At 36.7% G+C, this 24,702-nt stretch overlaps 1 protein-coding gene across 7 annotated transcripts in view; it reads left to right on the plus strand.

Annotated features, from left to right (window-relative positions):
* MEIS2 (Meis homeobox 2) overlaps positions 1-24,702 on the plus strand; it is a 214,867-nt gene that overhangs the window by 130,075 nt on the left and 60,090 nt on the right. For all 7 annotated transcript variants that reach the window (XM_021719164.1, XM_021719161.1, XM_008071298.2 and 4 more), the window contains exon 9: positions 24,266-24,342. In XM_021719164.1, the coding sequence (XP_021574839.1) occupies positions 24,266-24,342 (77 nt within the window). The remainder of the gene's footprint in view (positions 1-24,265; positions 24,343-24,702) is intronic.

Below are 24,702 nucleotides of genomic sequence, written 5' to 3' on the forward strand. Positions count from 1 at the left end.
CCATGTTAGAATGCAGATCTATGCTTTGAAAAGACTGCAGTAACCACATATAAATCTGTGTACTTAACCAAAAAACAGCTTTTAACTGTTACCTAGTCAAACATTTGGAAACAGACGTCTTGCTACTGGAACAAGAGGTGTTCTTATGCCAACGTTGCACCAGATAGTAGAAGCCTTTGGAAAAGTCCTTCTGTGCCTTGGCCACAAAAGCTCTGTCTTTTTTGCCTTGCAAAGCTCTGTCTACATCCTCAAGCATCGTGGAATCTTTATCACGTTTCCTATTTGTAAATGCTCTACAGTTTACAAAGCAGTGTTCTATCACTTCCTTATTTAATCCTCCCAGTGACCTTCAAGGTAGGGATTGTTGTCCTATTTTATACACGAGCAAACTGAGACTCAGAGAGATTAGGTGACTTTCCAAGGCCAAGGGGAAACTAAAGCTATGTTAATGTGTATTGACAAGTAAAAGGCATGTATGCAAATACAGACTAATTCTAATACATGTTTATGAGATTTAAAAGATAGTGTTTAAATCAACCCAAATAAATCTTTTCTTAATACTAAGCAATAGAGGCAGTTTCAACAAATTTGTTGATATGGGAAGTTGATTTCAAAATCAGGAGTCAAGGAATTGCTTCCTTGCTTTTGATGCACAGGGAAAAAAATACTTCTATGAATTGTCACAACTGAGTCCTCTAAATTTTGCTTTAGAAAAAAAACAAGCCGGGCTCAGTGGCTCAGCCTGTAATCCCGCGCTTCGGGAGGCTGAGGTGAGTGGATTGCCTGAACCCGCAGGTTCAAGACGCGCCTGGGCAACTTGGTGAGACCTCATCTCTACAATAAATCAAAAAATAAAATCAGCTGGGCATGGTAGTGCATGCCTGTAATTTCGGTTACTCGGAAGGCTGAGGCGGAAGGATCGCCGGAGCCCAGCAGGTCGAGGCTGCGGTGGCCGGGAGTGGCTCCTACACTCCAGCCTGGGTGACAGAGTGAGACTCCAACTCAAAAAAAAAAAAGAAAAAAGAAAAGAAAAAAAACAGAGTTTGTTATACACGTGAATCTTAAACCCTAGTAAAATTATTATTATTTGGAAACCAGGCGACTTGGTGATGGTGAGTTAGTGGCCCTGGGGCTCCTTTGAATGCTATGGCCTACACCATTAAAAGAAGAAAAGAAGAGGGAGAATTAAAACTCTTAAAAGGCCCAGGACTAATAAACAAATTTTTAAAATAACTGTCACAAAAGCACAGCTCTTTAGAGGTGACCACTATGTGGTTATATTTTCCAAATGTGTAGAAAAATATACGTTTTTATTTTAAAACCTAGTAAGTAGGCAGTATCCTTCTAAGTGATGTTTTGTTTTGTTTTTAAAAAGAAGTTTAACTTCTGTGTCAGCTTGGCTAAGGAAGACAGCCATGTACTACCCAAAGATCTAGCACCTCTGCTCCTGTGCCATTTATCAAGGCTCCTGTGAGTAGTAGAAATACTATTTGATGTTCCTTTTTCACTTCTTCAGCTGGACCTCACCAACCACAATTGAATCACTCAGTCTATTCATTGAGCAGTGCCTGTGTGGATACAACGTCTGAGATATTACTTAATCTCAAGCTGCTTAGAAGCAACTTGAGGTTGTTTTGTGGGCTTTTTTAAGAACCTTATTTCCACCTTGACACTCATTTACTCACTCATTCATCCCACAAGTATTTATTAAATACTTTGTGCACCACCTTCTGTGCTAGGCACTGGAGACACAGTGGTAGATAAAAAGAATAATTCAGCTGCTGTCCTATGGTGCTTACATCCCTGTAAACTAACACCCAGCATAAGTTCCCAGAAGAAAAGCCAAGGGAGCTTTGAAAGTTTTGCAGTAAAAGTAAGGATTTACCTGATCAGGAAGGTGGGCATTTATCACCTTGAGATGTGAAGCACTGGGGGCTATTAGATGGAATACAAGAGAAAAAAGCCAGGAACCGCGTGTGCAAAGGTCTTGTGGCAGCAGGATGCATGGTAGAGTTGTAAAATGAACAGACAATGTCGATGAAGGGGAGAGAGCAATATAACAAAGGTGCACCGTGACTCTGGAGGTTTCCACTCTAATCATCTGGTACTTTGAAGGCCATGATAAACCTTTCAGTCTTTGACCTGAAAGCAATAGAAAGCCACCAAAGTATGTCAAGCAGTAGAGTGACAGAATCACATGGGTGGGTCCTTTGCAGTGATCTCTCTGAAAAACAGGAGGGGCAAGGTTAATGCTCACATCTAGTAGGGCATATGTCTTTTTTTCCCCCTCAATCCTTTTAGTTGTACTTTATCTATTAAGGTCCACTCTTTTTTTTGAGGGCGGTACACAGGCATGTTCATTACATATTGTGTAGTGGTAGGATTGGGTTTTAGGGGGCCCATTCCCCAGATAGTGAACATTGTACTTTATAGATAATTTCTGAACCCTAACCTTCCCACCTCCCCCTTAAGGTCCACTTTTTTTTTTTTTTTTTGAGTTGGATTCTCACTCTGTTGCCCAGACTGGAGGGCAGTGGCGTGCTCCCGGTCACCACACCACCACAGCCTCGACCTGCTGGACTCCGGCGATCCTTCCGCCTCAGCCTTCCAAGTAGCTGGAACTACAGGCGCGCGCTACCACGCCCGGCTAATTTTTTGATTTACTGTAGAGATGAGGTCTCGCCAAGTTGCCCAGGTGGGTCTCGAACCCGCGGGCTCAGGCAATCCACTCACCTCGGCCTCCCAAAACGCTGGGATTACAGACTGAGCCACCGTGCCTGGCCAAGGTCCATTCTTTACTTACTATATCTTATCATAACTTCTTTTTTGTGATACTGAAATAAACAGAAGTTTTTCCCTTTAAAAGCTTTGTAAGAACGACATAACAGAGCATCGTGAAAAATTTCTACCACCTGAGGAAAACCCTGTTCTCATTATCTCAATACAGCTGGTTTTGTGTTCAGAGTTTCTTTTTCTGTCTCCATCATCTTCGTGTTGCTTTTGCTACATCTTTGTGAATATCCCATTGAGATGTGTTAAAGTTTAGTGTCTGTGACTCCACACGTGGACATGTAGGTAAGAAGTTTTAGCCGAGGATTACAGGATTCGGGAAGGGCTGTCCAAATAGAGTCCTGTTCATTTTACAGTAATAGAGGCTAAGTCGGGAGAGCATATTCTGCCACTTTCACCCCCAATTATGTGAAAATCCCCCTTTATGAAGAATCTGAAATCTCCAAAGTATTTGTATTAAGAGTAATGCATGTTGCTTAGGCTGTTAAAGAAATATTGATTTCTGACCCTTAACTGGAATACTTAGCTTTCATTTTTCTTCTTTTTACATAAATTGTGTATATTGTGTTCCCCTCAGGGAAAACTTAAAAGCACTTTGTGTTATGAAGGCTCCATTCTAGGATCTTATTGCTTTTGAGATGAATAAATGGAGCGCTTGCTATCACTGGAACAAGCCTATTTTTTTTCCATATAACAAGACATATACATAATATGGGACTGAATTTGGCCCCAGAACTTTTGAAGTTCCAAGCCGGTTTCTTCCGGCCAAATTTAGCTTCCAGCTTTCAGCTGATGAGGAGCTTTGACATACAGGCAGTCTAATTTTTGTTTGGCAAAAATCTCCTTGAACGTTTTTAATATAATTTTAAATTTTGTATTACCAGGTAATGCTTAAGCATGTCTTAGAGATTGGCTGTAAATACTTGCTCAGAAAACGATGTGCCTTAAAGGTACTTTAAACCAGTCTTGGAGGTATTAGAGTGAAATGGGTTGGCACCAAAACATTTCAATATGCTATAGGAAATGAAATATGGCCAAATAGGTTTTTATGTTCTGACTATTCCTCTTTCCTGTTAGTAGCCAGAGGCAAGTAAATCAACTTTACTTCTCCCTCTTCCACCCCACTACCACCACCATTTTATTTTTATCAACTTCTTAGGAAATTTTAGGATTTTTTTTTCCTTGCCTATTCTTTGAACACATACAGCGGGAAAATTAAAACTTCTGAATGTTTCTTACCTATGTGTCTGTTGATGAGATGTTGCTTTAAGCACATTTAATATTACTAATTAATTTAATTACACATACTGTAGTCACATTAACACATTTTCTATTATCTGCTCTAATGTGACACAGTGCCCTCCCACAGCCACCTCAACCAAAAGCTTTAATTGCCTTCCCCAAGCCTCAGCTCTTGTTTGATTTATCTGATTTCTTTGTATAAAGATTCTCTAGTTTACGATGTGTACACAAGTCATTAAACTGGTGTTGATGTTTATGCAGTGAACTTGCCAACTGGTTATAGCAGACATCCCTTTATGAATTTATGACGGGGCAATAAAGACAAGTGTCAGAAGCCCCTTGTCTGGGAGGGGAATCACTTTCCTTGTGCTCTGTTGGGGGCGGTAATGTGGACACTTCCACTAATTTGCATAGCAAAGAATAATGTTAAAATTCAGATTTCTCAAATTTGAGACCGTCTCTAGTTTCCTGCAGTGTGATTTGTCAAGCTATGGGCACTCTTTAATTTCCTGCAGTGTGTGTGTATGTTTGTGTGTGAAAGAGAGAGATACATATGTGCACACTAACAATTTACACTTAGAAATGAAACTGCAGTATAATATATTTAAGAATTTTAGCCAGGGGCTCGTTCTTTGCAAACTTGACTGGATATGTCAATAATCTCAAATTCTCCAGCTATAACACATAAATGAAATATTTGAAGAGGAGAGCCTTGAATTATTTTCTTACAGATGTACTTTCCTTTACAAAACTAGACCCCAAAAGACAAATATTATTCTCAAGTATTATGTCATGAGAAACTAAAATTTACAGTTTTTTTTTCATTATGGGAAGATCTTCAAAGATTATAATTGTGAGTTTAATTTACTAACAAGGAGCAGACATAAGACCTCCTGACTAAGAACACGATCATGCTAACTGAAAAAAATCTTTATATGTATTATATCTGTGCTTCCTTCTGTGTACATGTACTGGTTTGATGATCTTTGGTCTTTTACTTCTCATTAATATTTAAAAACAGAAGTCAGGAAAATTGATTCTTAATTTTTAACATATACTACAGAGAATTTCTCTCTAAGTGTTATTTATTTCAAATTGTTCTGTGTATTTGTAGCTTTGTTTTCATATAAATGATGCCTAGGAATAACCAAAGAATTAAGATAAAATGTAAGAGATTGGAAACATAGGAAGAGTGAGCCAAATAAGGAAAAAACACTTTCATATTTGAAAAAAAAGGATGGACGATTAGGGAGGTGGAGAGAAGGAAGGAAGGAAGGTGTTCCAGATGGTTTTGAAATTTGTGCAGTAGAGGAGAAGATTCTCAAATGTCATGTGGTTTTCTGAAGAGACAAAAACAGGACTTTAATGTTGATGACAGAGGAGATAAACTGGAAGTGAGATAGTGAAATTCATTTTTATCTACATTTCCTCTCAATTCTCACCCTTTATGGGAGCTCTTTTTCTTCACACTGAGAAAATTCAGATAATGAAATGTAGCTAAGAGCGCAGACCAAGAGAAGAAATACAACCATGTCTAATTAGCAGGGTTGTGGCTGATGAGGGCTTAAAATATTTGCTACCATTACAAACTAAAATGGCTGAAATATTATAGAATATTTTTTAATGTCTTTAGCAAAAAGTTAAAATAAACAAAAAGAGCAAATTATGGCCAGTTTGCATTTCAATAGAAGAAAACAAAATGAAGAGGATTGACTTTGCTCCACATCAATCGTGTATTCAGTTGATAGATTTTTTTGAAATCATCTACTTCGAAGTTTTTAGTTAGCACATGCAGAGTAAAGAGACATGTGAAATATGGTTCCTTTTGTGTGAAGACCTTACTCTGTCACTTCCAGTATCTACAGTACAAGTGCCATAATGTATATCTCTCCTACATGAGTAATATAAATGAAGTGTGATCCAGATATTAGCTGATTCCTGTGACTACACAAGTGAGTCTCTTTTATTTTATATATTTATTCTGAGTCGAGGGTCTTACTGTTGCCCAGATGGGAGTGCAGTAGCGTAATCAAGGCCTAAGGGTATACCGCCTTGAACCCCTGGGCTGAAGCAGTCCTCTCGCCTCAGCCTCATGAATAGCTGGGACTACAGGTGTGCACCACTACATCTGGTTAATTTTTTTTTATTTTAACTTTTTGCAGAGATGAAGTCTCATTATGTTGTCCAGGCTGGTCTTGAACTCTTGGGCACAAGTGATCCTTCCATCTCAGCCTCCCAAAATGCTTGGATTACAGGTGTAAACCACCACTCCCAACCCGAATCTCTTTTAAGCTAACACAGTCTTAAAACTTGATCAATTTCTTCAACAAATCCAATTATATCAAGGATTTGAATTGTCCAGTTTTACTGAAGAGTTTTAGTGTCATGGGGGAAGTGTCACTTCACATAAATACCTATCACTTGAAAATTTCCCTTTCTGCTACCTCTTCTCAGGCCTCTCATCATAACCTTAATGTCCTATCTACCTCTTCTCCTAGGCAGCTCTCAACATAGCCTCTCAGTCATTTAAACTGAGTAGTTTCCTGCTATGACAGAAAACTTGACTGCCATTGGAAGCATAGACCCAGAGGATTTATTTCAGTTCCTTTTTCCAACCCCCAAGGTTATCAAAGATCTTTTTAAATAGAGTTCATTCTTTCTACAAAGAAATTTCTAAGCAGCATCTAAAAAAAATTAAAATCTGTCTGATTTCTTCAGACGTGTAAAGAAAGTAGTGATGAAGAAAACTTGACCTTGAATGATGTATCAATCAGACTAGGATTTGTTATGCTGCTTCAACAAATAGCCCCAAAATCTCAGGGGCTTACACAGTAAGAGTTTATTTCTTGCACATGCAAAATCAGTGGTGAGTTCAGACTACACTCCAAAGCTTATGTCCTCTATATGAAAGCTCATCACGTAAGGTTTCTTCTACCTTGGGCTGCCTCCAAGATTGCAGCAGCAAGAGAGAGAACTTGGAGAGTTCATAACAGCGAGTGAATTATTCCTCAGCCCCCAAATAGCACACACCTCATCAATTACAGTCATTTGCCTAGGAACTAGTCATATGTTTCTGCCCAATTCATGAAGACTGGAGGTGACGAGGAGCTTGGGAACATAGTCTTCCATTTGCACAAAAGGGGGAGAAATAATGGCAAGCATTTGAGTATCTACTAACTGGGAAGTGTTTTGATGGCAATGATATGGGAATAACTTGGGCCACAAAACCAATGTACTTTGGTTAGGATTTTGCGTTTGTGTTGGGATACAAATTTGGAAAGATAGTTTGGGGCTATATTATGAAAGGCCTTAAAATGGAAGCCAAAGATCTGTTTTATTGGTGATCCGGAGCTGTACAAGTTTGGGGAAGAGTCTGAAAGATTCATTCTGTTGCTGGTGGTTATTGCTGGGGCTGAATTGTAGTCAGTTTAGAGATGTGATTTTTTCCAAATCAACTTAGCATAAGGAAACTGCTCCATTCCGGTGTACTTGGGGAGAATGCAGAGGATTCTGCATTCGTCTTCCCACTATCCACATCCCAGCTGAAGGATCTTTTTTGCACCCTTTCTCTCTTTATTACACCAAAATGACTTAAAAACACCATCTCTTTTAGGACCCACTAACAGACAAATCAGATCTTGAATAGCCACACATCACAGAAAGCACATGTATTTAGAAACACTGGCGGTATCCATGAGCATTTAAAATGTGTTAGGATATCTGTTAGAAACCAGCTATGTTAGGATGACAGGATTATTGTAGAAAACCAATAAGGATGCCTGCATAACGAACATTTGTATACCTAACCCTGAATTGTACCCCACATCTTTAAAATAAAAAAGAAAAGAAAAGAAAATTCCAGCTACGGGGCACAGCAATGGAAATGATGACTGACTCTGATTTATGGCTGTATTTACCCAGTATGAATAAATAAGCAGCTACTATTTATTACATGCTTAATTACTATGTGCCAGAAACCATGTTAGTATTTAAATCTTTTAACATGACCCACAGGCCCAGGATGGTCTGGCACCGGCTACCTCTCCAGCCCCCCTCTTTCTCCTGAGCGCCTCTCACTCTGCAGTAAGGCTCTGGGCTTCTCGCCATCCAGCCTCCTAGCTGGCTCTGACTTCACGCAAATCTCTGCTCAAATGTCACCTTCTCAAGAGGCTCTCCCTGGCCACCCTACATAAAAGAGCAGCATATGCAGTCATTTTCCATCCCCACATAGTGCCTGATTTTTTCTCCATAAAACTTATCACCATCAGGCAGATATTTATAGCATACACCTCTTACCAGAGTGTAAGTTCCATGAGGTCAAGGATCTGTCTTTTCTGTAACCGTGCCTGGCACTCAATAACTGTTTGCTCAATTAACAAGAGACTTATTTAAACTTCATAAAACCCCTATGCGGTAGGCACCATTATTTTTCCTATTTTATTTATTTATTTATTTGTTTATTTATTTATTTATTTTTGAGTTGGAGTCTCACTCTGTCGCCCAGACTGGAGTGCAGTGGCCATTCCCGGTCACTGCAGCCTTGACGTGCTGGGCTCCGGCGATCCTTCCACCTCAGCCTTCCAAGTAGCGGGAATTACAGGCGCGCGCTACCACGCCTGGCTAATTTTTTGATTTATTGTAGAAATGAGGTCTCACCTGCCCAGGGGGTTCTCGAACCTGCGGGCTCAGGCAGTCCACTCACCTCAGCCTCCCAAAGGCACGGGATTACAGGCTGAGCCACCGAGCCCGACTTTTCCTATTTTATAAATGAAGAACTCAAGTCCAAGGGTGGTTCAGTAGTCTCTTCAAGGTTTCACAGTTAGTAATTGGCACAGCCAAGATGAAAAACCAGAACTGTCTGATCCAGAGCCCTTACTTTTAAACGCAATACTCTTCTGACAATGCTGTACTAAAACTGTGGAAATTGAAAGTTGGTGTGAAAATTATTCCTCAAGAGTCCAGGTATTAGATGTGCATGCTTGAGCCATTTATCTGACATTAGTATACAGTTATTGAAAGCATGATAAATATTTCTCTATGTGTGAGAAAATGAAGTGACTTCCCTCTCAACCCCCCACAAAAAAAGATGTCTTGTGGCGCTAATAGATGGTGATCTTAAAGAGCAAATTTGCTTACATGGGCCAAATGTTTCCTCCTGCAGAGTGGGCTGCTTCCCAAAGAATTAGCCCTCCTCAAAATGAATTATTAACCCCAGCATCTTGGCCAAATTCCCACTTGGATAGCCTAGGAACTGTTCAAAACTTGGACTCTATTGAAATTAGCCTGGCTTGATTGCAGTTTTTGCGTTAATTGTGATATAATAGAGTTTCTCTAGAGATTTGAGCATATATTATTCTAACGTGCAGAAGCTCACTTTGTCTCTTAATTTTTTTTTTTTAGTTTCTTCTTCCCTTCATGAGATATGACCTGAATTGCTTTATAAGTTTTTGGTTTTTATTTTTTAATTCCTCTGAATGAATGACTGCGAGTTACTTTTTCTTGAACTTGCCAAACCTTTTTCTCACTTGAATGACTAGTTAGTCTCATGGTCATTATCACAGTGTCACAGACATTAGCCACAGAAGTTTCCAGATCCCCAGCTCTCTTGCACAAGTCCAGCCTTGGTGAGGAACAAGGTTCGCTCAATGAATTTTTTTCTAATTGTTTCAAGTTTCCTCTAGGAGCTTATGCTCTAGTGAGAGGCACATGCATATTTTACAGTTCAAATTAACTGCCCTAATGGTGGCCCTATTCAGGACTCCCATACTCATTCTAAAATTATGGTTATTAATTTCTTCAGGCAGCTGTGTTAAATGTTATAGGTCATTTGTCTAGGCCATGAGATGGGATTAAAAATCACTTGTGTTCTGGAGGGACAGAGAGATGTGAATGTAGTTAAACTACTAAATCTTAGGTAGAACTAAAACAAATACCTTAGAAATCCACTGTCTTGCATTTCTTGATAGCAATTGTAGACCTCATATAAGATTAATCAATATATAAATTGATACATAATGACTTATTTAAACCTTATAAGACCTCTGTGAGGTCTCTATATAAGATTTAGAGACCTCATATAAAGTTAATCAAATCTTGCCAACATTGCTTGATTATTTTATTCTACAAGTTGGCCTTGCTTCCCTTGAGTTGGTGTAATCAAATCTTCAATGCAATGGATTATATTACTGTAATGAGTAACGTCAGCAACGTTTCTGTATCCTAAGCTTTCTCTCTAATCTACATGAAGAATAAGAATGAAGATTTTGTTAAAAGACAAAAAATTATTCCTAGGAAATAGTTGGCGTCATAGATTTTTAGCATAGGGAAAAAAACTGAGAACTCGAAGGCTGAGTCTTTGCACTTAATTCTGCCTGGATCACAAAAAAGGGATAAGTCACAAATGCTTCCTCCATTCACTTCTTTACCTTTTATCAAGTGAGATGAGACAACGGAAAGGAGCCATGTGCACTTAGAACTTCAGCAGCTAATATTAGTAAAATGCTTTGAAAATGACGGATGGAAAGAGCTATAAATGCAATTGCTAATGGATTTATGTGCTCTCACTCTATCCCTCCAACCTATTTCTACCAGTATTTTCCAAAAAATTTCCCAGAACTCCACCTGAAGTGTGACCTGATGACACCATAGCACATGTGTTTCCTGAGTTGGTTGAGAGTTTCCAAAATGTATCTACACTTTAAATTCAAATGTTTATCCACTGGGGTATTCAATTATGGAAAATCTTGCTGCCTTGGAGTGACAGTCAGACACTTCTGCCTAGACTATTCTGACAAGTTCTGTGGAGCTTTCTACAGGGTTTTCTCTTCTTTTTGAGTCAGTATGGGCTAATAGAAATATTTAATTCCTCATGAAAAAAAAAAAATCCAGATCTTTAATAGTGTAAACAAATGGAAACAAGATATGCTTTACTATCTATAACATGCAGAAATTTGTCCTCCCTTTGTCATTAACCTCTTCCCAATGAGGTAGTTTGAACTACTAACTTCAAAGGTAAATACCTGAAGATTGATATTTTGCCAGATTTCTTTGTGCACTTGAAATGAGACAGTCCATGATTCATTCTCAGGTCCATCACTAAAAATATATTCATTCCCTTACCAAATATTCTTTTGAGCTGCACTGCTGACCTAGGCTTTTTTCTAGAAGCTGGACATACAGCAGTGAACTAAACACAGAAGTAAAAACCCAAGTGCTTCTTAATAAATCTACCAGAATGTTTCATTTGACATTTCTTGTAAACATGTAGATTTGTTCATAAAGAAATTAAAAGAGCATTAGTCCACTGGGAGTATTAATTGCTTTACAAGATATTATTTATCTTATGAAAGACCTCACTTCAGCAAATAGCAAACTCCCTTCGTAATTCAACTTACAATATTTCAATTTGCATTTACTTATGTAAAGCAGAGTCTAAGTTGGAGTTCCCTTGATGACAGGTTTTATGCTTACCATAACTTGTTTCTCAAATGGCTGAGGAGTTAAAGAAAGTAATGTCTCCGGAGAGTGTGGTTCTAAAGTCTGTAACATCTTTAGCATTCCATTCATTTAAAATGAAAAGGGAGAAAGTATGCAAGAACTTGTGGAAGAGAAAAGAGAGCATAACCAGTCAGATGCCAAAATGCCAGTTTCAATCTCTGTTTCCCATTGCTCCAGTCACCTGACTTGTTCAATATCTAACCCAGGCTGTGATGTGTGTAGAACTGTATAAATATTACTGTGATCAAATGCACATAGGTTTATTCATTCCTTGTAGTAGTGTATTCCCAGGCCATTTCAAAATTAGCTGGTTACATTAGGAAAAAAGATGAAAACCTTATAAGGCAGTGATTTATACATTTGTCCTTAATTTCCTATTTGTGTTATACACTGTATGAAAATACCTGAACTGAAAAAGTCCTTCCTTTAGTTTCCTACAGGTCAGACTCGATACTAAATGGATACTGACTACCAACTGAGACTGTCCAAATAAGAGTTTGTTAATATAGTTTCCTCAATATCCAGATCAAATTCACGTCACAATCTAAGATGGGGAGTAGGAGCCATGAGACGGATGGTGATTTTATCTATACTTTTGACCTCTTCAAGATAATTTTTGATTCCTCCTATTTACCTCTTGCTGAAAACGGCCCTCTCCTACCTCTTCTAAGAAAGTATCCTCATTTAGACAAAGCATAATCAATACTTTCATAGTGCATACATACTAATAGTATCTTGGATTTACTAAATGATTTTCTGCTTAGAGTCTAAAGACCATTTCTGGCTTATTTCTTGCCATGTGGCAGTCTTTAAGTATTTTGCTAACTTAGAGAACTAAACCCACTCAGCTTATGTTGCATGAAGCTATATTTCCAGTTACTCAAATAGGAGTATTTAAGTTATTTAAGCATTTAATGATGTATATGATTCATTCACTAACACATTAGTGGCCAAGATACCTTCAAACTATACTTAAAGCTACATTTAACCCTCTGTATCTGCAGATTCCTCGTCCAGGGATTCAATCAACTGCAGATTGAAAATACTAAATAATAATAATAATAATAATAATAAACCCCCACAACAATAAAAATGAATATAAATAAAAATTCAGTGTAACAAGTATTTACGTAGAATTTACATTATATTAAGTATTATAAGTAATCTGGAGGTGATTTAAATCTGGGGCATTGTAATAGGTCACATGCAAATACTACACCATTTTACATCAGGGATTTGAGTATGCTTAGATTTTGGTATCTGCAGGGGAAAGGAGGTCCTGAAACTAACTCACCATGGTCAAAGGTTGACTACCTTATTTCAGATGAAAAAACTCATCATTCTCCTATTATGGTCAGCCAGTCAACTGACCCCTGAAATATGAATGCTCTTTGCATTATGTTGGATATGGGTCAAACTTAAGTCCATCTGCCAAAGACACAACATTACCAGATATCAGAAATGCTAGAGGACTTTGCCTGTCATGTAGAAAACCAATTATTTAACAGGCACCAACAGTCAGAATGAATGCTCAACTAATCAAAGCAGATGTTGGCCATACTGGTTCATACCAGATAAAGTAAGCTAGATTAAAGGCTTGCTCTTTTAAAGTTTGTTTTCTCTATATGATTGGTTGTTATAGTTGATTATTTACTATATGTTAAATATAGACAACCATTTTTAGGGTTTCTTAAGTCCTTATAAGAAATATTTTCATGCAAAATTAAAATTACTTATTTCTAAGAATGTAAGGATGTACTAGTAATTTCTGATACACAAATCAGGAGGAATAAGAGGTAGCTATTGCTTTCTATAAAACTTTCTGGATTGAAAAATTATGGCCAGTACTTTCGCATATTCATATTTTAAATATGTTCCTCATTATTCCTATTTCTTTTGCCCAAGTTGATGAGCAGATGCAAACATAGTAGAGAACTAATTAGAAGAGGTCAGCTTGGCTACCCAAACTAAGAGTGAATGTTTAATCAATAGATACATGAAAAATGTATATATATATAATATACATATATAAATTTGGTTATGACATGGGTTAGATAGTTTATGATCTTATATATTTAATTAACAGAAGAAATGTACTCATAGGTATGATGAAAAGACATTTTGAAGGTGCTCTGTTTACTAATCAGTTGATTTAGTCTATATAAAGACTGGAAACTCATTAAGTGATTTTTTTTCACCTGCTCAGAAATACTTTATATTTAAAATATTTGTGCATTCTGGAGCTTAGAAACAATGTAGATAAATGTTGTGTTCATACCTCTGTCTCCATCTTGATTTAGTTTAACTTTCACTACACAGGCTGCTCTAAAAAAAGGGGGAAGGAAAAACAAATTGATAAGATAAAACTGTGGGGAATTCCAAAATAAATATTGCTAACTGAACTTTTTTGATAGCCTGGTTAAGAGGTTTCTTAATATGATTGGTTGTTATAGTTGATTGTTTTATTTACTAGTATAGTGCATAACTAAGGTAAACATTTGGGTGAAATTTTTCTCTTATTTTGTCATAGTTTGTGAACAGACTAGTAATGATTTTTCTCACATATTTAAAAAAAACAGATAAATTCCAAAACATTTTAAGAACATGGGACATTTCCCATTTACGGGAATTAAATGGGAAAAAAGTCAAACATTTTGAACCCACCCTTTTTTAAAAGAGCATTCATCTAAGTGTACAGTTGTATGCAGTGGTCACTTATATGAAAAAAGAATCTCTCTATAAGTTAGAAAAAGAAAGCAATTCTCAACCTTGGAACCAAGTTCCTAATCCTGGTGTTTAACTCTTATTAAGTGGTTATGTTTCATCATAGCCCCCGATCAAAACTTTCTCTATAATATAGTGCGAGGAATGGCCAGTCACTATTCAGTTTCTCTTTTTAACCACTGCTGTCCATCACAAGAAGTCACTAGTTTACAGCTACTTCCTTCTTATTTTTATGACTTTTTGGCTTATCATTAACCCTGTTCTCTTATCCTGTACTCTAAGATGAGCAAAGAAGATAATATCCACATTTCCATTGCTTACTCTAGAGATAATAACCTTTTTGAAAAAAAAGATAACCTTCAGCTTCTTTAAACAACTCCTTCCTCTTTAAATCCATGTTAGCTTTCTCTTGTTCAACTAAACCTTCTGTGCATTCTGGTAAATCAAACAAAATTGTTCATAGCATAGTCCATGCACATAAAATTGGACTGAAAGTACTGAAGTTATTTATTATCATGTTTTATTTTGCTTAATAATTCCTTAATACTTATCCCATTTTTTTTTTTTACCCACACTTTTTTTTATGTTATTAAAGAAACGTTGTAATGGACTAATCACGAATCCTCCTTTCCTTCTAACTTGGTCTCATATGGCACTGTGTCTGGATCTGTTAAGTAGACTTGTTGTCATAAGATTAGATACAAGTATCTTGGTTGTCTAGACATTATATAACTCTCTACCACATACTTCAGACCCTTGTTTTAAAGTAACCCCTTAGCCCATTTTACAAGAAGAAACTAAATGAAAAGCCCAGTGCCCTTATTTCTTTTCCACAGTGTCTCACTGTTACCATCTGGATCTGCCAATTTCTTTTTGGTCCTCTACACATGTAAAAAGTTTTACTCTTGTTTTAAGTAAGAGCTGATTTCCACTATTTCAAGTTTAATATGGATAAGAAGTTGTTTTCTGCTTCTTTGTCTTCTTCCTTAAATCTTCCTTCTCATTTGCTGTCTAGCTTCGACCTCAACTAACTTTCCTTACTTTCATTTTAAAATAGTATTGTTAGAATGCAAGCAATTTACTTGATTAAAATTGATTAGTTCAATGCACATTTATTGGATACCTCTTAAATGCCAGGTAGTGAACTAGATTCTGGAAGTAAAATGAGGATAGCCAGTCTCTGCTGTTGAGGAGCATATGGTCTAATAGGGAAGACAGACGAACAAGCAAGCATTTATAATGCAGTGTGGCAAGTGGAGACAAGGTGAGGTGACAGAGGAACACGTAGGACATGGGTATTATTAAGTGGCTTGCAGGATAAAATCTGGATATTGGCATTTATAGTTCCTAGATAGAAAGATGTTCTATAAGAACTGTTCCTTGAGCTTGTGAGTGTGAAATTCCTTCTCCCTGGAGAAATTGGGCATCTTAAAAGCAGAGGCCAACTGGGCTTGGGCAAGCCATTTTGCTTCAATCTATGACTGTTTTGTTAGGCATAAAATAAGAAGTTTGAATTAGATGACCTCTAATGTCCTTTCTAGTTCTAAAACTCTAAGTCTGTGAGTTTTTCTTTTGCGGTTCACTGAAAAATCTAAATAGCCTAAACCTGTTTTGAAATCTATTTCAACAAATGATCCATAAAATAAATAAGCACAAAATTCAATTTTTTGGAAAAGTGGTCTGGCTGTAGAACTGAGTGGTCCCATAAAATATTAATTTGGTCATAGTGTGGAAATGTGAAATGATTGTTAAATGAGTCAGGGCCTTATTTGTGGCTTTTGGCTCATTTAGTAAGATTACCCATTAGCCATGTAGGCAGCATAACATGCATGGCCAAGCAGCTCATGGGAGCATCCTAACAAATGTTAAATAAAAATTATCTTTTTCTAGCCTTAGGAGTATATTTCCGTTATTTTCAAAATAAGACTGTGCTCAGCTTTAAAGTCTCAGTCAATAGGAAAATAATTATATTAGTTGTGCTTGAAATTCTGTATCTTCCCTGCACATGTTTTCTTATATGTGTTTAGATGCTGTTTTGAAAGTTTAGAGTTAAAATGAGTGCTGTTGGTATCTGACTATCACTTAATTCCATCACTTTTATTCATACAAACTCACTCTACACTGTTAGAATTTCTCCTCATCCTAAGACACTTACTTTTTTCTTTTAGTCATTAACCTGGGAACTAAAAAAAAAAATCCTTCTCTATTTTTCTATTTTATCTGTATTTTAATAATAATGAATTTAATAACCGTTCTTAAAATCTCTGTGTATAATAATCCATCAGTCTCATTCAGTATTTCTTTAGCTTATCTACAGAAGAGAGTGTGCTTTACTCTTTGCTCTTTTTAATGAGGCCTTCCCACAGTGGCTCTAAGTATCAACCAAACATGTTCGTCTCTTAGGATCTGGCAATTATTAAAATCTCTCAAGCCTATTCTGAATTTTAAAGAATGTGATTATTATAATTCAGTCTATTTACTTCCATATAAACTCTAAGGGAAATGAATTTTCCTGAAACAGTCCACATTTTCTTCCTCCAAATATGCATCTAGCATGTAAAAAATAAAATAAAATAAACCTACTAATCTGAACTCTGCATTTCCATGACACCAAACATCTGGATGAAAAGTGAAAAAATTCGGTAGATGTTTTCAAATATCCAAATATTGTGTTCATAAAACAGTTAAATGATTGTCTGAATCTTTCCATCCATATTTGAGTACTTATGTATCTTATACATGGCACAACCAGTCTTTTTTATCAGGAAACAATGCCAATGTCAGAACTAATTCTTTTGGTACCAAATATGTATTGAGTACCTATTCTATAGAGTGCTGTGGAAAGTTCAATGTTAGATAATTCTTGAACTCTGCCCTCAAATAATTTACAGTCCAGTGATAGATATAACGTAAGTGCACATATATGCATAAAACACAACATAGAGTGAGCAAAAAGCACAAGACAGGATTAAAAAAAAGAACTGTGGAAGTTGTGGGGAAAGCGACTACTTCCAGTCCAGCTCAAGAGAGTTTTTCCACTGTTTGAACTGACCGTGTTGGAACAGTGGGGCTTGGACGTGCCAGAATCATGGAAATGGAAGGGAAGGTTGTAATCACATACCATTTGAAATACACTCTTCTTCAGCAACTTAGTAAGGGGATTTTGCTGAAATCAAATGACACTAAATTAGCCAGATGATTGCAATAGTTTTTGTGTCATTTTGCATTATCACAGCCTTTGGTTGCTGTAAGGTTTTTGAGTCTAAATGGTGTTTCTCAGGTATTTTGATTAGGAAATTTACATTCATCTCCCTTAAGAGCTTTCACAAGAAACATGCTGAAATGTACTCTCTATGGTCATTTTAAGAAACATCATCAAAATTCCACCTTATCCTTTGCTTTTCCAATTTAGATACAAAATGTTCACAGTTCCCTATACATTGTATGCTTAAGCCTCTGTCTTCCAGATTTTGTGATTTATAAAAATCTATCGGGAATAACAACTCTGATGAACTTGTAAAAAATATGCAGCTCTCAAGTGTTTGCTGTTTGACCATAGTTTGTAGGCTTAAATCAGAGAATGATTCATTTCTTTTTTTTTTTCTTCTTTTCCTTCTTCTTTCTCTTCCACATCCTCCTCATCCTTCTCCTTCTTCTGTTTTCTTCTCCTTTTCCTTCTTCCTTCTTCCTTCTTTCTTCTTCTTCTTCTTTGAGTCAGAGTCTCACTCTGTTGCCCAGGCTGGAGTACAGTGGCACACTCACGGTCACCACAACCTTGACCTGCTGGGCTCAGGTGATCCTTCCTCCTCAGCCTTTCAAGTAGGCAGAACCACAGGCATGTGCCACCACACCCGGCTAAGTTTTTGATGTATTGTGTAGAGACGAGGTCTCGCCATGTTGCTCAGGCTGGTCTTGAACTCCTGAGCTCAGTAAATCCTCTCTCCTCCGCCTCCCAAAGTGCTGGGATTACAGGCTTGAGCCATCGCGCCCGGCGGCTTCTTCTTCTTAAAAAAATGAAAAACGAAAAAAAAAAAAAAAAAGGCAATCATTTTTTACCTGTAGAGGAAAAGTGAGTAAACTGAAAAAAGTTCAGATAATCTAAATTGGTCTATGTGTATTATTTAGGACTAATTTATTGGCTCAAGTGACCGAAAGGTACAGCTGAATCTAGGTGTAGAAATGATGTCAGGAATCTGTTTTCTGTATCTGTTGACTCTCCTTTTGTCTTAATGGACTTCATTCTCAATCAGGTTCTCTTCATTTGGTGGCAACAATGGCCATCACTAACACCAGGCACACATTCTACTGACTTTATAGCCCCATTGTAAAAAGAACACCTCTGACAGTTCCATGACCAACTCCCATTCACCTAATTTGACTTCCACCTTTAATCCCACCAGCATGATTAACTATGTTGATTGGCTAAACCTAGGTCACGTAACCACCCCTGAGCCTATCCCTAAAGTAAAATCAGGGCACTACTAGCAAAAGAAAGGGGTAATGGTACTTCAGGGAAAAACATTAATGTTAGAGTGGGAAAGTCCTCCACTAAATGCCAGAAGAACAGGTGGTTATACCAACTTTTACCAATGTCTGTTTATATGATCTGGTATATATTAAGCTTTGCAAACCTTAGTTTCCTCTTCTACGTAAATTAGGTCTCAGACCAAGGTTCTGTCCAGAACTTTTTAACTCTAATATTTTGTGGTTCTGATCCTAACACCTAGAGAAAAGGATAATATATCCAGGAAATCTGGTCTAGTGGTTAAAAGCTCAGACAACTTCAGAGGTGTATGTGTGTGTGTATGTCCGAATCAGGAAGATTCAGAAGTTAACCATCACAAACCATGTTATTATAATCCCCATAGACATTTCCTAGTCCATGTATAGCCTGTTAACCTCTTCATTTTACCATTACAGAGACTGTGTCCCAGGAACAGTCTTGTTTAAGGTGAAAGAATTACTAACAAAGCTTGAATGGAAACTTATGTCTACTTTTAAAAAATTCTTTTGACAAATATTTACAGACACTGAGACAGAGTAGGGGAGAAATACAAAACTTAAAAATCCTGAGACTTTACCTTCAGGAAGTTCTACTTCTTAGAGATGTAAATAAGACATGACAATTAAAAGTTTTATTATAAAATTATAAATACCAAATAAATTGCTATGGGAATTTAGTGGAAAGGAGATTTCCTTCCACTGCAAGGTTGAGCTAAGTTTAAAATATCTTTATTGTTTCTAGTTTTACCTTCAAAATTCATGAGAAGTATACATTCTTTTAGTAGCAGAAGAATACTTATTCATATAAGAAAAAGGTATTAAATTAATGACCTTTGGACTTATTCAGGGGTTAGGTTCTTAGCATATCTACTTGTACCCCATTTCAGTAAGCATGGTCCTAGATCAATAAATATTATCTGCCCAATGCATTTTTATTGTCCACCTTAGGTGAATTGCTTAGAGGGTTTCAGATATGAGTGGCATCATGAAAATCAAGGCCACCTGAATTATTTCTATAAAGTATATATTTTGGAGAAGTGCAAGAAAAGGTAGTGATCCTCAGAGTGATCAATTTTCAAGTATCTGTTCAAACTAAAATCTCGCCCAACAAGATACTTGACTTTTGTCTAAATGATTGTATTACATCATCACAGAAGTTAATTGGCTAAATTGCACATTGTTCAGTCAAAACTCGTCTAGTAAACTTCATAAACCAGCAAGCAAGTCAAATTCATAGGGTAGGAAGGTAACTTAAGAGGCAGAACTGATCCTGGAGATGGCCTGCTTTAAAAAATATCCAGCGGAAAAGTCACCACAATGCAAGGGAATATCTGGTTGTATAAAAAGTTAAATGACTATGATTTTTCTAAAAATATGGAGTATATAAATCAGTTACAATTATAATTTTGACATTGATATTGGATTTAAAAATTGTTTGAAGCAGTACACACAGACGATATAGGAGTGTATGAACAAAAAGTTTCCACCCCCCCATCCTACACAACACGAACTATTATTTTAGTGCGTATTTTTTCAGATGTTTTTCTTGTACTACAGGCATAATGTATGCATATTCAAATTATTTTTTTATTAAAACAAATACATTTTGTTCTACAACTTGTTTTTTTTTTCACTCAATAACATATGAAGACAACCTTTTCATGAGAACTTCACATTTTACTTAACTATGATCCAGTTGATAGACATTTAGGTTAATTCCAATTTTTTAGCTTTCCGAATTCTACCTTTTCCATTCATTGTGTGTTTCTAATTTATGAGGCGATTTGAGATATCCATTGAAATTTTAAAACATCAGTATCATTCCTTTCAACATAGAATAAAATTCTTGACAAATCAATTCCGGTTTGGACATTATTGGAAAGAGATTAATCACAAAAAAAGATAATTATTAGGTGGTTTTACCCACAAAACATCCTACTGATGTAAGAATATTATAGATCTGTTTCCTCGTACTTAATAAATCAGCTTGACCCCAAAAGAAAAACATAAAAGAAGAAGAAGGCGGCCTAACTAAAGTCAGTATCTTGAATAAAGATGGTATCTTACTTTCAAAAAGTCCTTAGAAGAAAGGCAATTTAAAAATATTTTCTATCTACAATAAATCATAAGCCATACATATCTTACTAAACTTTTTGAACAGCTGTCAATTGATATTCAAGGTAAGAAGATCTTTGTGATGGACTTCTACTCAACAGTGGCTTTATCAACAGTGTCTTTAGAATTATTTCGAGATATGAAAAACTTTAAACTTCTTTCTTGATGAAGGGAATTATCATCATGGCTATTATGTTACGATGCGTGCTCTTATGAGTAAGTTGAGCCACCTCTGGGCCACTGGACCAGAGTGGTCTGGCCCCCAACAGTGAACAGACTAAACTATAGCTTTAGTCCAAGAATACGGAAACTTATAACAAATTATTGCTTGCGGTCTACTTCCAGTTTTCAAGTGCAAACATACCAAAGTTTATTTTAAATGTGAGCCAGTCAGACATTTAGTAACATACATCAAAGAAGAAGTGAAGGCTTCCCATGTTTATTATTTCAATATGATGTCTGTTCTAATAAAGCAGAAGAATGCATATGATAGACCATGTAGTAGAAATTCTCTAGTACCATAGTTTGGCCTTAAATATATACATATATTTGTAAATTAATCCAAAACACATTGCCATGGTTCCAATTCCTCTGAAAGCTGATTGTTTTCCATCCCCTTTTTAATTTTAGAAATATAGTGGCTGACTGCCAGAGCACTTTCAGATAAACAGTCCACCCCATGTATAAAAGGGGCATGGAATCACGCATGTTCAAAAACCACAGAACGTAATTTAAATAAGTTAAAGTTATTATGGTCCTTCCTATTAATTAAAAAAAAAAGCCATCTGTGCAAGGTGAATTTTGGTAAGGTACCAATTTTTTTAATGATTATGGATAGAATTTGCAACTGCTCTCATAGTGAAAGTGAAACTCAGGGATTCCCAAGATAAAATGCACTGTTTATGTAATTCTCTGGTCATTTGACCAAATTTCTAACAAAATACTGGAAAGAATTCTTGCTATTCAATCAGAATTTACAATCGAACTCGAAGGAATTGGCTCTCCAGTGATAGCCCATTTCCATTCCACTCTTCTGCTTTCTTAGTATTTTAAACCTCTATTTCATCTAAACCTTCTCTCTCTCTCTCTCTTTCTCTCTCTCTCTCCTTCTCTCTCTCTCTCTCTCTCTCTCTCACACACACACACACACACACACACACACACACACACACACACGCACGCACAATATACCCCATATCCCACATTTTGTCAGAACTGAACTGTCTTGGGCAAATGTGCCACAACAGAGAGCAAGACTAAACACACAAAAAAGATAGAAAACACTGCATAAAGAAAGAGCACACTGGAAGACATTACCATTGCAGTTCTAGACACTCTGGTGATGCATTCCTATTTTCATTTTACTTTTTTGCTATTTGCAAAATTTATTTCCATTGGGCAAATGAACTAGAAACCTAGACTTTCAAAATCTTAGGCAAAAAGTCAAAAGGTGCTACTTCTTTGAATTTGGCAAGAGGACACCATGACAAGAAGGGTTTTTTGTTTTTTGTTTTTGTTTTTGTTTTTTGTCATTTTTCCTCCCAACCAGTGTTTTCAGTCAATTAAAATTTGTACTCCAGGCCTTTTCCAGTTTGAAGCCACACTGGCGTCAGTGACGAGCAATCCTTCTTGTTTGTGCAGTCATTCATTATCTCCATTACCAAAAGGAGAATAGAGGACAATTACATTGTTTGGACGAATCAGAGTGTTAGGAGGAGTATTTGTCATGGTGGCAGAGTGCAGCACCTGACAGGCAACGATTGATGGCCAGGAATGAGTGTGAGTAGCCAAAGCAGCCTCGTAGGATGCAAATTACTGACTGTGGATTCCAATTTATCCTGTTCATTTTTCTTGCCCGTTCTGAAGACCATTAGTGGTTTTTGAAGCAGTGAAGGGGTCATTACTAATGTGGGTAGGCTTGAAGCAGGAGGGGGAAAGGAGGGGAAAAGCCTTCTGTAATTACACAGCTTTCAGGAACAGGCTGGAGGCCCTAGCCAAAAAAGTGTCAACACCTCGCAATCAGAAAAATTTATTTTCATTTTATGCTTAACCCATATTAACTCAACATTATCATCTTTCTTTGTTAACATTTGCAGAATATTAAAAGCCTGGCTTCTATATTAATACAAATCTAGTTAACCCCTTTTGCTATACAGGGGATTTTGTTTAACCTAATGGCATTTGGGTTTGCTAATAAGCAATTGTGCACATTTTGGATAATGTACGCTATTATAGAAGATGAAATACCTGAAGAATAAAGTCTTAGATGATTGAAAAACATTCACTCGCTCAAACACTGGAATGATTAGAATGCTCTGAATGAAATACTTTGTTGTTCCTAATGTCACCCTTTAATAATGTTGATGGGAAATATTTATTACTGAAGGCTTTCTAGTTTCTGAACGACTTTGACGTGCTCGATAAAAGTTTACTTTATTGTTTAACAAAACCAGTGAATTCAGAGGAGGGACCTATTTAACAGACATGTTTCATAATTATGTACATGCCAGTACAGTGTCTTTTAAAGTCAATGTACAAGTCTAAAATAACAATCCTTGATTTCAGAATGAGAGAGAAAACTGGGTCAACAATAGGAGAACTGTTCATTATAAATGTTGATGAATTTTGTTGGGAAGTAAAGAATTAAAAACCACTGAAACCTATGGCTTCATTCTCTTATTGCTGTACTTGAAGATAAAACGTAAAATTTCTATATGAAGCATTGCACATAATTGACTCCTTTTGATGTGTGGGTATTGTGTGTGACCCTATTAGCCCAGAGCAGTGACCAGTAAAAATGAAAGTGTCTTCCACTGTCCCATACAGGAATCAACATAGATATACTGTAAGTAAACTATGATGTCATTGAGTCAGTTGCCATGGCTTCCAAGAATAGTTGTGGTTATATACTACCTCACTTTTCAAACTTTTACTATCAGTAACCTCAGATTAACTAGGAAAAATAATGATTATATTGAGCCATCTTTCAAAGATAACTTAGAATAAGGGCTTTGCATAGGTTTTCTAGGAAACGGAGTAAAATGGGTTGAAACCAGCCCCCCTAAGTGCAACAGAAGTGATTGCAGATAACCAGAATTCTGATACCATCCCAATAGTGCTTTCCATCCCTGACTGATTAAAGAAATTGAATAACTTAAACACTTTGCTTCTTATGCTGGCCCTAGAGTGTAGCAGGAACATGGGCTGCTAATACAGGTTTCTGGATTCTTGTCCCTGCCCACATTTCTCAAACATGATAAAAAAAAAAAAGATGCGAGTAGGAAAATCAAGCCATAGACTATAGAAATCACCAATGGTGTGGTTTCATTCTTAGAAGTAAGTGACTCTTTCTTAACTTCTGATACATCTTTTAAAACATTTGTTTTTTTATTAGCATCCGTACCCTTCCGAAGAGCAGAAGAAACAGTTAGCGCAAGACACAGGACTTACAATTCTCCAAGTAAACAACTGGTGAGTGACCCCAAAATCAATGTCTTTTCCCATGGCTAAAATGAGATTTCTAAATAATTGTTTTCTTCTTTTGTTTCTAAAACGAATGAAATTGAGGAGGATAACTTCTGTGTTTCTACCTTGAGGTGTAAAAGCAGTGATTAGGGAGAGGAAAAGGTAACCTAGGGAAATAGTTTTTATAAGATTTATACCTTTTATCTTCCTCTCCCTCTCTTTCATTTCTCTTCTTCTCTGTTGCTGTTCCTCCCCACCTCACGTTTCCCATCTCTGATGCTCTAAAATTCTCAGATTGAACCACAAATTCTGTTCGGGTCATTCCTGTGGAAAATAGTTAGGTTGTGGTTTTGCACAGTCCTTATA

The sequence above is a fragment of the Carlito syrichta genome, unplaced genomic scaffold (assembly GCF_000164805.1).
Source record: "Carlito syrichta isolate Samal-C Ts95f unplaced genomic scaffold, Tarsius_syrichta-2.0.1 Scaffold314286, whole genome shotgun sequence".
In the NCBI taxonomy this organism is placed as follows: domain Eukaryota; kingdom Metazoa; phylum Chordata; class Mammalia; order Primates; family Tarsiidae; genus Carlito; species Carlito syrichta.